The sequence below is a fragment of the Apteryx mantelli genome, chromosome 15 (assembly GCF_036417845.1).
Source record: "Apteryx mantelli isolate bAptMan1 chromosome 15, bAptMan1.hap1, whole genome shotgun sequence".
NCBI lineage: Eukaryota > Metazoa > Chordata > Aves > Apterygiformes > Apterygidae > Apteryx > Apteryx mantelli.
In genome coordinates this window covers 19,126,445-19,139,792 of record NC_089992.1, presented here as the reverse complement: position 1 = coordinate 19,139,792, position 13,348 = coordinate 19,126,445, and the positions used below count along the sequence as shown (strand labels likewise).

The 13,348-nt window shown below is 39.1% G+C and overlaps 1 protein-coding gene across 1 annotated transcript in view; it reads left to right on the top strand.

The window, feature by feature from the left end:
- Positions 1-13,348, top strand: part of TRPM1 (transient receptor potential cation channel subfamily M member 1) — a 97,925-nt gene that overhangs the window by 46,571 nt on the left and 38,006 nt on the right. The window contains exons 2-7 of the mRNA XM_067305369.1: positions 5,724-5,803; positions 6,613-6,805; positions 7,774-7,987; positions 9,260-9,384; positions 10,082-10,253; positions 12,769-12,943. Of these exons, the coding sequence (XP_067161470.1) occupies positions 5,724-5,803; positions 6,613-6,805; positions 7,774-7,987; positions 9,260-9,384; positions 10,082-10,253; positions 12,769-12,943 (959 nt within the window). The remainder of the gene's footprint in view (positions 1-5,723; positions 5,804-6,612; positions 6,806-7,773; positions 7,988-9,259; positions 9,385-10,081; positions 10,254-12,768; positions 12,944-13,348) is intronic.

Genomic DNA, 13,348 nt, shown 5'->3' with positions numbered 1-13,348 from the left:
TTGGAAAAACTATTCCTTTAAAAGGAAGATGAATGATGGATAGTATAATTGGGATGTTGCAGTTCAAGGCAGCTCAAAGTACAAATACCTCTAGAATTAATTAAGTCCCAGAAAACAGGGATTCTGCTGATATAATGATTTCTCTTCTTTTTTTCTCCTGATTGCTTATTTGGGAGAGTTCTCATATGTTTTCTCTCAAGTAACAGTAACAGAGTATGACTATGCAAGTAGTGTTCACAAAAGCCTGTGGACTTGTTAACACAGAGGATGGACTTGTACATACACCATGCACATGCTCACAGTATGAATTTTGTTCCCACCCCCAGATTACTTCTTTCTTTCCATATCTCTTCTGAGCAAACATCCCTTTGCTCAAATCTGACATAAATATTCAAGGTGAATTCTACAGAGCGTTGTACTTGAATGGTTGGGCAGCATAGTTGAGATTTCACTTCACTAATAACACCACCTTTTGCAAAATATTGCAATTAAAGGAGGATCACCAAGACATGATGGTAAGATGATGTGAACAGTGCTACAGTTGGATATTTCCATAAATGGCAACCATCAGTCCACATCTTAATAAAATATTGGTGAAAATAATTGTTATTGTTCCAACAGAGGTGAGCTCTCTGCTCAGGTAACTCCTTTCTGTTCTTGATTTAGCCTGAACAGCTTTGTCAAGCCCTGTAGTATGCACAAAACTCATTCATTTGGTCCCCTGCCTCCTCCCCCATTGCCCCTATACACCAGCCACTCTCTGCTGTGTCTGATCCCTGTCCGTGGCTCTGCGCATCAGGCACTGCTGTTGGCACCCCTGCCTGTCTGCTGAGCAGCTGGACCCGGTGCAGGCAAAGCTTCACTGGGATGCAGCAACTGCAGTGCATGTGTTCTTGGATAGGGCCCCAAGTGCAAAAGACCTCTCCAACAAGCGATGGCACTCTAACTGCAAGATAGGGCCAAAGCACTATCCCAGTGACCTGTGAGCGGCATGTCGAGTGTGCCTGCCCATCCAGCAAATGGATGTGTCCTTTTCTCTTTGGGGAGCGCAGCAGTTGAGAGGTCTGACTACATAGGCTCAGGTCAGGGAAATATTTGATGCACATCCAGCTTTAGGTCTAGTTGGATTTGGGCTTTGGATATGCTCCATCAACACTAAGACTCTTACCCTGCCCCCCAAATTCTTTCACTTCCTATGATGATAATTTTATTGTTGTGATTATTCATAGACACTAAATACTGCTGCTGTCCTGCAGAGGTGTATGATAACTGAGATGTACAGCTTCTGATAGTAAAATGGAGTGCAAGAGTTTCCTGCATGAAATTACCTGTGGGTTTGCTGTCCCGCTCTGGTTCCCACCCTGGATTTTCCACCAAAGGCACATCGGTCCAGAGCCCACCCTGCTGCCTTTGCCTGAAGCTGCAGTGAAACAGAGCTGCAGGCTCTGTTTCAATACAGCCTGAAACTCAAGCCAATATTTGTTCATTAAACAGTTATGTATGAAATGAGATAAAATAAATGAGATATTTAAAATTTACTGTTATTTTAGCAGCAAACTGAAATTGTCTGTCTGGGTATGGTGATGAAAGGGGGTTTTCTCCTCAATTCAGTTATTGCATGTTATCAGCCCTAGATTTGCATGCCTCCCAGCAAATAATGTAGGTTGTGCTATCCTTCCTAAAACTGATCAATCCTTGGGTTTATTAATGGCTATATTTGATAGGTGACTGTATGTTTAGGGTCTTGGTTTTGTTACCTCATGATTTACACACTAGCACACCAGTGTGGCTTCCATTTTTTTCCTGCAGGAGACAAATACCTTCTTTTAATGCTAACGAAAACTAACAAATCCCTGAAGTGGGATAACAAAGGCCAGTATTAATTAATGCTATTTCTTGGCAATGCAGTGATTTCTAGGCTGGAGACCAAGAATTAGTGGTGGATTTTGTTTTGTTTTCGGTGTTTTTTTTTCCATAATTTAAGAGACACGTTGTCAGTTTTCATAAAGGAGAGCAAATATATCACTGAATATTTGAAGTGCTTTTTCCAGGATAGGTTCTGATTAGTACATTCTGGATTTGCAATAATAAGCAGGTTTGAACTTCACTTCTCTCAACAAGTTGGGATCTTACCCTTTTATGTTTCTTAGAGATCAGTGGAAAACCTGCAGAATGTTTTTAGTGGCATAATCTTGCTGGCAGCACCTGTTTTCTGGCAGCACCTATCTGTCTGTCAGCATATTACTCCCACTGGCTCTTGGTCTGAAAACTGTAGTTGATCTGTCATAATCCTTTCAAAATTCATCCATCCAAGACTATTAGAAAGTACTTAGTTTTTTCAAACTCACAAGAGACAGTATGAGCACTTACATTTTCCTCAAGAAACCAAATAAATTTCAGTCCAGAGTTGAGACAGTAGCTTTGCAGAAGTGTACAGAATCTATATCAAATAGGTGACTATTTTCTGACAATTCATGTGTCTGCTTAAGTATTTGCATTGGATTATAATCAAGCTTTGGTTAAGGAGATTAAACAGACAAAAGCACTGAAACTTCAAAGGCTGACCAAACGTGTTTTGTGAGTTTTTATTTCCCCTGATCTGTGATGCCTACCTTTAGCCATCCTCTCATTAGCACTGAAAAATAAGCCAGTGGAGCATAATGCATTGTCCAACCGCAGTGGCTGTAGTGTCTCGTGTTCTAACTGGGTTTTTAGGTGTGGATGTGTAATGCTTTTTTTCTGTGTAGCAGTAGATAATAGACCTCCTATTACAGGGTTTTTAATAATGAATGCACAGCTGAGAGTTCAACTGTAGTGTAGAGCTCATTTGAAATACCAAAATGCAAAAGCTTCTGTCCAAACACAGATGTTAAGTGTGTGACTTAATCCAGTGGTTAATTAACTGTTTCTACATGAAGCACATCAAGTAGCAAAGAAAATACTGTTTTTTGACAGGCTATGAGGAATAAGGTAAAGCAGTACTCAATGACATGGGGTAAAAATCCAAGCTGTTTTGATGCTTCTAGTTTGCATTTTCCAGTATTCTCTACAGAATAGTTAAGTGCATCTGTATAGCATCAGTCAAGAAGTTATCACTGATCACATAGAAGTATGAACCTTTATTCAGCCAAAAACATGAATATATTTAAAAAGGCAAAAAAGTGGATAAATGACATCACCTATGTAACAGGATCCCTTTAAGCTCATTTTATGACCTTAGAAGTAATAAACTAGTGTGGTGTATATGAGCACATGTAACAGGTAGCATTGGACACAGTTCTAAAGCAGCAATAAATTTGGACAGTGTGTGTGATTTTTGGATTTATTAAAAAAAAAAAGTAATTCCAATGAAGCAGACTGTTTTTAGCTGCCTAAATATTTTGAACTGCCTGAATACCTGTGAATTAGCCAAATCTGATTCTGACCAGGAAAACTGCATGTTTGCTGTAACCACCCACCTCCTGTTACCACAGACGCCTCATGGATCACCCTGATTTGGGTACTTCTGTACTTTTCTAGCACTGCACTTCAATAAATAGTTGAGGACTCTGATGCTATAAAGCTAAAATGCTTTCTGAGCTTTATTTCTAATAGTATTATTGCTAAAACTTGTCATCTTGTAAAAGCCTTGCCAAAAGTATATAAAAAGAACATCTGAAATATTATGGACTATAAAGGCTTTTAGTTTTTCATTGAAGTGTCTTCATTGTGCTTCAGTGTCTTCACTGAATAAGGAATGTATGGAGTCAAGACAAGAAAGCTGGACCAAGTCACACAGCCTTTAGATATTAAATTTAATACCCTCTCACTTCAACATTTGCTACATAGTCAAGCTCTTTATTCTAAGTGCCTGAAATATATGCCTTGTCTTTCAGGAAGCAAATACCATTGTAAACTACCTGAAATATTGTCCAATGAGTTTTTCACTCTTCCCTTCTCTGTAGCGATATGAACTGCACTTCTGAACAACTTTTAAACTGAAATGAGGTGGTTCTGACTTGGTAAATCAGTAACTCTATCAGAGCAGAGACCAGGAGCGCAGGCTCTCCCGGACCACTGACCAGCAAGGCATTCTGGCTCAGTGGTGCCTGAAAGAGGTAAACTTTTACCTACCAAGATAGATTATAGACCATTCTTCATGAAGTTGAAGCATTCATCAGACAAACTGCAATTGGGCGTGCAACTGATTTGCCATGAGGGAACTTCAAGCGGTTTCCTATTATTTCAGGCATAATGGAGGAAACTAAGAAGCCAGGCAGGAACTAACAAGTCAACAAACAAAGAAACTTCAGAGACAGCTCTTGCCTCATAAATGATGAACTACCACACCCCCTATTCATCATGCTGTCCAGAGAGGGCTCGGCCGTTCTCTGAGCCATTACCCGACAGGCTGACAGATTTTTCCTCTGACAGGAATCTGCACTTCACTTTCTTTAGTCGGGAACTCAGCAAGGTTTTTAGTTCTTTCTCTAGGAAAGCCCTAGTTACTTGTCGAAGGAGCCTTCAAAGTTCTCATGACATTTTTAGTTTTTGTGTCTGCAAAAATTTAATTTCAATTCAGCAGAGGAAACTAAAGCAAAACATATGGCAATCGCTTGCTACTTGAAAATTGATTTAAGGTGTTGTAATTCCCTAATTCAAACTCAGAAGAATCAGCTTTCCTCAGGAAGGCAAGGTTGTCCATGTCATCAAATCATGAGTGTGTTTTAACAGTTTTTATTACTTTAAACTTTAAAGGCTGCTTTTGAGTTCACCTTTTAAAATTCATTACTAAGTGTTGGTTTAGTATTGCAATCAGGATCATATGTTGCCTTGTTGAAGGTCACAGGGACAGAGAAGGCGGCCTGGGGTCTGCAAGTAAGAAACCATGGGAAACTTTGGCCTGCAGCCGTTTCTGACCTCAGTCCCTTCAGTGTTACCAAATCTAGCTGGCCCGCACTACTGAAACAGACTTTCTAACCACATTGTGCACATCTATGGTGTTGCCCTAGCTTGTCTACAGCTCATGTTTCTAGAAAGGCTGAGAGCTTTGTCTAACTAATTCTGGTTTGCAAATACAGTGAAGTAGGCCAACGCAATTCTGTTTTGTCTTCAAGGTCACTTTCATCCTCTTGTTCCACAGATACACCATGCCTGAAGCGTTTGTACTTTTTCCATCAATGCTCTTACTATTTATGAAGTGACTCTTCCTGAAACATCTATTTTACACTGTCTCATCTTAGAGAGATGCCTTAGGAATGACTGAAACTTGATTTACAACAGGAAATACTGAGTTTTAGGAGATCATTAATCACATTGGGAAGGTTTTTGGGAAGCAATTTCTACATACAAAGTATAATAGTAAAGTATTATTTGGATTAAATTACTATTAATGTACTTCTGTCACATAAATTAGGCTGGTTTTCTGTACTTTGAGTCCATTTACTGTTTTCTGAAATAGGAATAAGCAACTATGTCTTTTGGTAGAGCTTCAGATAAACATTGTAACTTCAAGACCAGCATTTTTGTGCCTAAAGGTTTTTACACATGTTTGAAGATAACTCACATCACCTACTTGCTTCAGGAGTAGATGTATCTGGTGCTTAAATGTGGTTTACTGAAATGAATGCTTGCATTTAAAAACAGTAGCTGAAAACAGGAGGCAAGTGTTGCTGTATCTGCCACACGGAAAGTATTTCAGTATGTTTCTTTCTTTCTTTTTTTTTTTTTCCTCTCCCTTTAAGGGTCAGAAGGCTTGGATAGAGAAGACCTTTTCAAAAAGAGAATGCATCTGTGTAATTGCTAACAACAAAGACATTAGCAGGTAACCTTTGAAATTTTTGCATTAGCCAACAGAAAAGGTTAATACTGAAGTAATTGGACTTGATTTGGGTTTAGATAGGTCAAACTGAGACCCAGCTTTACTCATCGTCATTACGGGGAGATGACAGGAGAACAAAAATGAGACACATGCCTGGACCCCAGTCTGTACAGAGCCATGGGACATGTCATGCAGAGATAAGGCTGAGCAGTGGTAGAGGCAGTGAGCTGTTAGTTCCCAGCTTTGTAAATCGGAGCATACATTCATACAGAATTCTGAAAGCAAGGATGCCTTAATCTACATCGTGAAGCAAATGGTACCATTCCTCATGGTTTTCGATGTGTGGCACTACCAATAACAACACTAGGCAGGAGGACTGGAATTCTGTGTCCATATATTGATGTTACTGCTACTGTATGGGCTAGCTAAATTGTGGTCTAACTTGCTTGGGTAACATAAAAGTTTGTTGCATGCTAGTTGTCACCTCTGAGTAAGAAACAATGATCACTGCTCCTCTTCCACATTCCTCCTCCTTCCCTGTTCTTCAGCCTAGAAGTGCTATCCAAATTATTATAGAAATAAATTGAAATTTTTGATCCTCGGTTATTAAGAAACAACCTGGTTATTCAGGCACATATGTGTGGGCAAACACAACAGATAGGACCTAGAAGAGGTGTTTCTGTGATTCATGTGGGGCAATGCATAGTCAGTTGAAAATCTGAATATATAGATTTCTGATTTATTTGCTTTTTTTATTACCATCAGATAGTGAAGATACTGTGTGCACAGTCACTTCACATTTTAACTTTCAGGTGCTGCTGTGGCCAGCTTATTAACCAACATATTCCACCTCCTCCAAGTATAACTAATAAAAGTGCTGAAGAAACAAAGCAAGTAGAAGCTCAGCCAGAAAAATGGTCTGTCAGTAAACACACGCAAACTTACCCAACCGATGCCTATGGAAACCTTGAATTTGAAGGAGGAGGACATTCAAATAAGGCCATGGTAAGGAGTATAGGCTACACTAACATATTCATCTGATATGTTAGCTTAGCAGATATGTGTCAAGATTCCAGCTCACTCAGTGCATAATCCATTGAAATCAAAGGGGGTCTATTTACCGCCCCAGAAAGGTGTGGACAGGATGCTCAGAGAGAGAGAGAGGAATAATACCTACTTAGGAGGTACCTTATAATGCCCTGGGGTTACACATTTCATTAAAGTTATTGTCAGTAAACCACCCTTTCTCCTCTGCCTCTCTTCTGAAGGAATCCAGACCTGGCTTTGTTCCTTTTCCTATTCGTGACCTAATATCTCTGCTAAGACTGCCGCTTGAGACCATGACTCTGCAAACACTTGTCAAAAGTTTGTGGGAGCGGTGGTGGGTTTTATTGGTGGTAGTGGGGGGGGGTTGTTTTGTTTTGGGGGGGGGTTAAGCAGTGGTCGCAGAAATAAATACAAGCATATCCCCTGGTTTTGTTTTATAGAGTCAGTAGTTTGAAAAGAAGTCTTGATAGCAGAATTAAACTAAGAAGAATGAAAATCATTGCTTCAGAGGCAGAAAGAACAAACATTAACAGTGACTAGATTATTACATCTCTTTGGCAGTCAAACCGAGGTTTTAGGAACCATGCAGAACACCTCGCTGTCCTTTTAAATAGGTAGTTTCTAGCAGTGCGGATATGTAATAAGAGCTTCAGGTAACTTGCTCACAGTCTGTTTTGAAGGTGGGGGAGGAAAGTGATGCTTTTAAAACATAGCTTCTGATCCATAAAGTGAATGGTAAATTCTCAGTAGCAAAGTAAAAGGTTTCAGCCTGTCTATTTCTTCTAATTGTAAGCAGCAAAAACACATTAAAACTGTAAAACTCTTCTTTCAAGATGGAAGCTTTGTTTAATATGACCATTCAGTGTTCAGTCAATGGACAATTTTCAGAGAAGATGGAGTGATAATATTACGCATTATTTTTGTAGTATATCCGTGTGTCATATGACACCAAGCCAGATTCTCTGCTGCATCTCATGGTGAAAGACTGGCAACTGGAACTTCCCAAACTCTTAATCTCTGTCCATGGAGGCCTCCAGAACTTTGAAATGCAGCCTAAATTAAAGCAAGTATTTGGAAAAGGCCTGATCAAGGCTGCCACGACCACTGGAGCCTGGATTTTCACTGGAGGTGTCAGTACGGGTAAGCAATAACCAGCTCTTGTAGTTTACCTAGGAATTCAGTTGTTTTCATTCATTCGCTGTTCTTTCCCACTGGCAGACAATGTAAAGCTACATGAATGAGTCATAAGCCACTAGCCATTAGAAAAGGAGCACTGTAATCATCTGTGTTAATCTCCTACCCAGGACAGACCATAACGTTTTCCCGAGTCAATATCCATTTGCATTACACTGTATTTCTCCCCAAAAATTATTCCATCCTTTGTTGCACTAGCAAGGGATCTACTACTAGTCATAATACATTTTCCCGGTGGTTGATTATCCTCACAGTTGAGAAGTCTCCTACTTCAAATTTGCCTATCTTTAGCTTCTTCCTGTTTTTAATTTCATTTGCATTTTCCTCCAGTCTCTGGGCCACCTGAAAATTTTTTATCTGTTTCTGTGTTTCCTTCTTGACCATATCTAAAACATCATTTGTAGAACAACTCCCCATAACCCCACCAAGAGGTTTTTGACACTGTCCCTGGATTCTGTCAAAAAAGTGGTGTTCAATATGGTGTCCAAAATTTGGAAAATGTGTTGTAAAATAGCTGCTCTGATGTTTCCCTAGATACTGTAACATTTTGAGACCAGTCAGTTTTTAATCCATTTCATTTATGTTAATGTTGATTTTGAGTGTTCTTCAAAGAACAACCCGATGCAATTTTTCATCATAGTATTTTAGACCAAAATCTGTATTTAGCTGAAATATATCTTTATATTAGTTATTTCTCAGAAGACTGCACAAGAGCAAACTCCTTTGACTTTTGTTTTACAACAATATATCAACTCAATTGTCTAGTATTTTTGAGGGAAGGCGATAATTCCTATTCAGAATAACTGTAAAGAAGAAATATTTTTTAGGTATCTGTGGTTTTTTTTGTTTGCTCTGATCCCAGTTTTTTAAAGTAATAGAATTCCACATATGTTTAGCTTTGTGTACAATGAGTAATATAACACCAGTAAGTGGTACAGATTACATTGTGGCAAGTTAAGTAACTGGGTAAGCCTTTCCAAGACTTCAGTGAATTCAGAACAAGAATATAAAAAGGCAATAGGATTTATATGTAATTATTACAAAGTGTAAGCATACATTCATATGCATTGCATGTTACATTGTAAAGTACAGATACCAGTTTAGGTAGTGATAGCAACCCAGAAAAACGGAGAGCTCAGTGAAAGGCAGGAAGAAAATTAGCTGTTCAATCAAATTTCAAAAGTGCCAAGAATTAATTTAAACGAATTGTACCTATAGGTGTCATTCGTCATGTGGGAGATGCCTTGAAAGACCATTCTTCTAAATCCAGAGGACGAATTTGTGCCATAGGAATTGCACCATGGGGCATTGTAGAGAACAAGGAAGATCTGATAGGAAAAGATGTAAGTCTTTAAGGAAACTCCTGTGTAATTAGGAATGTCAGCTGTGTAACAAAATATACAGTTCATCTACTTGTAGTATTAGTATTTTCACTGTGTCCAAAGCATGTCTAAGAGCTGAAATTGGACAATTTATTGAGGAAAAACTATTGTTCAAATATATTTAACAGGATGTCCTATATCACCACAAAGTAAATATAGAACTATTGAGATTTCCATTAGTTTGAATAGTAGGGACCTTTCTGTGGTAAAAGAAAGTTTTAGGTCCTAACTTCACTGTGGTGTGCTGAGAGTTTTATAAATGTTGTAGGTGCCTTTATGTGTACAAGACCTGCATTTATTGTAGATGGGTAATCATCAGTGGCATATTAATTACTAGAAGCTGCAAATGAGAATATATTTTCTAATACAGTAAGAGGAATATGTAACACACTGTCATCAAGGCATGCGTTAATGAGTGTAGGGGAACATGCAGGAGAGTGCATGGACATGGCTGTCATCCTTTAATGAAAACACACTGCTGTGAAGAGCTCAAGTTCTGAACCTCAGGGCAAGCTCCATTTCTGATTCTCCTGTATTTTTGGTTGTAAAGGCCTGGTTGATTTCTATTCGTAATGCATGTTCTTCTATTGAGAGCTGTGGAGGGTTTTCATGTGAATTGCTCTTAGGTCTAATCTGGATGCATTTATCCTTTTGACAGGTAACACGGGTTTACCAAACAATGTCAAACCCTCTAAGTAAGCTCTCTGTGCTCAACAGTTCCCATACACACTTCATTCTGGCAGACAATGGTACACTAGGTAAATACGGAGCTGAAGTAAAATTACGACGTCAGTTGGAAAAACACATTTCCCTCCAGAAAATTAATACACGTAAGTACAGTGGGGCAAATTGTGAACATAATATGTTGAAGAAAGGGAGGGAAGAGGGGCTTGAAATAGCTTTGAGGCATTGAAATCAGAGGCTTCTTCCAGGTATATCTAGCAGGAATTTGATCAGGACCATGTGACTAAATTAGAATATATGCTGTCTGATTAGTGATGCAAACCCCACATCTGACAGCATGGAAAATCCAGAAAAGTCAGGATCACATGAAGGGAGGAAAAGAAGTTGTGAAATAGCAGTGAGGAATAATAGTGAGAAGAAGGTTCAAAGCAGTAAGAGATTAAGGAAAGGGATGTGCAAAGAATTTGCCCACTTTAGCTAGAATTCATAAGCATCAGTAAATATACAGAATGGGGTGATATTTTGTACAGTTCCTCTTTACTAGAATCCTGTGTAGCACTGTTTCTATTTCTGTCAGGTTTCTGTTTCCAAATGTTTATACTAACATAGTCTTTTCTCTTTTATATACATTTGTTTCATTTTAAATATCATACTCAAAATTCTGCAATCTTCCAGATAAATTCAAATGGGATTTTGATTTTAATGGAGCAATTATCAGGATGTTTTCACATCAAGGCTTTCATATTTAGAGTTTCATGCAGTTTTAGAATTTCTGCCAGTCATTATGACCTTTCTAAAACCAACTTTCTAGGACTGTTTTTGTCATTTTTTAGAAAGTCCTTTTTTTGTGTGTGTGAAAGACTTTTTTTTACTAAAGCTTTTTTGAAAAACTGAATTTTTTAAAGTTTAAATAAATGAGAAATTCTAGTAGCTGTGGCTATCCAACAACTTAAGAAAATCTTACCACTTAAAAATGGTCCAAAAGATACGCCAGGCTTGGAATCCACACTTGAGTGAAGAGCTATAGGAAAACAGACATCAGTTCTACCAGCTGCCTTTCTGACATATCACAGATACCATTAGAAGCTGTGTATGGCTGTAAAAATAAGAAAAAACAAACATTCAGAATGCCAATAGCACTGGGTTGTACAGAAATTTCTAATAGAGTTTAAATGCTCTTAAGGGTAGAGCAGAAAAATGAAGTAGAATGCCAAGTAAAGCCTAAAGATATCTAAATGTTCTGGAAAGCCTTCGAGTATTGCATTTTGCCTACCAGGAAGCTTAAGAAATTGAACTGACAAAAATGATGCCTCATGCCTCTGAGTGCTGGGACAGTGTCATGCACTGTTGCCCACTGACAGACATTTTAAAAGACCTAATGTGGCTGTGCTTTTTTCGTCTTTGTCTTCTGCAGATGAGCTTGGATAGTTGTAACATTGTAAAAGAGAACACTGTCTTGGAAGATAAGGAAGTCAGGGCCCAGAGGCAAAATGTTTTGTATCATTTCTTTTAATACCACTTGGGGCTGGGGATATTGATTCTGATTCAAGCAATGTTTGGTGGTTTTGCCATGTGAAGGCTGAAGCTGGGAATACACAGGAATTAAGGGTTCTGCAAACGGTTGCAGAACACTTACTAGTAACAAAGGCATATGGGGAGTTGTTTCGTTTCTTTTTAAGTTCTTCACTTCAAGTACAGTCATCTCTTCTGGAAGTCTCAGCAGGAAGCAGTAAGGGCTTAATGGACCCAGAGGCCAGCCCATCCTCTGTGGCTCCTCCTTACCAGGGCTGGGGTGTATTGGCAGGAGGATGTCAGGTAGCTTCTGCTGTTACTGTCCATTGTGTTCCTGTTCTTCAGAGAGGAATGAAGGTTGAATCTATGAATTCTTTCACATGTTATCAACCATACAAAAAAAGTGCATCTTCTTTATGAAACACTGGTCATTTAAGAATTTGATTCAAATGCTTATATTAGTGGGATTAGTCAGCCTTTGGGTAATGTTTTATCCTTCATTTCCCCAAGTGATCTTGTGACCAAGGCTACTGGGACCATGTGACCTGTGGGCTTCCCTTTGTCATCCTATGCCTGGAGATCACAGTGAGGCAGGGACAGCAAAGGGATGCTCAGCTGTCGTCTCTTCCATCGGCCAGCCTTTTCAGCATCATGATAAAGAGAACAAATTCATAATTTTATCTCAAGAGAAAGCATAGGTGTATGTCATCTTACTGAAGATTTCTCATAGGTGACCAATGAAGAATTGAAGTATCAAAGAGACAATAGCTGGGAGCTATTTGAGTAACAGTGAAGCTAATGAAGTTATAGTAGAATTATATTCGCTGGTTTATCTGTACACGGTGTCCTGAAAGAAACTGCAAACAGTTCACCATTGAGTGAATAAACAGTATGGAGCAGGCGTGAAAATCAGGGCAAAGAGACATCTTGCTTTCTTTTCCTTTAAGGGCTGTATGATGAAACATCATACAGACACCTTTCCTGAGCTGGCCCTGAAATCGCCATCACTTTTTCCTAAAGTTTCCAGCCTGCTCTGGTTCGAAGTGGTGTTATAGCACAGAAATTACATCCATACATAACATCTCAACCTCTTAAACTAAGGTTCAATGACACTTCTTTTTGTTTCCATTCTTTTGTTTTTTTTTACAGGGCTGGGACAAGGTGTCCCTGTAGTTGGGCTCATAGTGGAAGGGGGTCCCAATGTGATCTCCATTGTCTTGGAGTGTCTGCGAGAAGAACCTCCTCTTCCTGTTGTGATATGTGATGGTAGTGGACGAGCATCTGATATTCTGTCATTTGCACACAAGTATTCAGAAGAAGGGGGGTAAGATTTTGAGATCATCACCAAAGCTGTGTCCTGCCCAGGGCATGGTGGGACAATGTGCAACTTCAGGCCTTCATGCTCTCATCAAAGCTTTATAAAAACAAACTAAGGGACAAAATGCTACTAACAGAGATGTCAGTCAACTTTTGTTGCCTGTTTGATCTTAGCCGTAGTGTTAATGGGTGGAAATTGTTACCACTTGGGATGTCTTTGATGGTCTACTGAAATAAGCTTTGTCTCAGTGCAGCACACTGTCATACAAGTTCCGTCAAAGTTTGCTGCATTATACTTGGTACTGGGTTGGGTGCTTCATAAGTAAGGAGTAAGTGGTTCCCAAGAACTATATTGTCAGGTCAGGACTGAGGTTAATTGGTGCATGTATTTGCAAAATTTCTATTGCCTCAG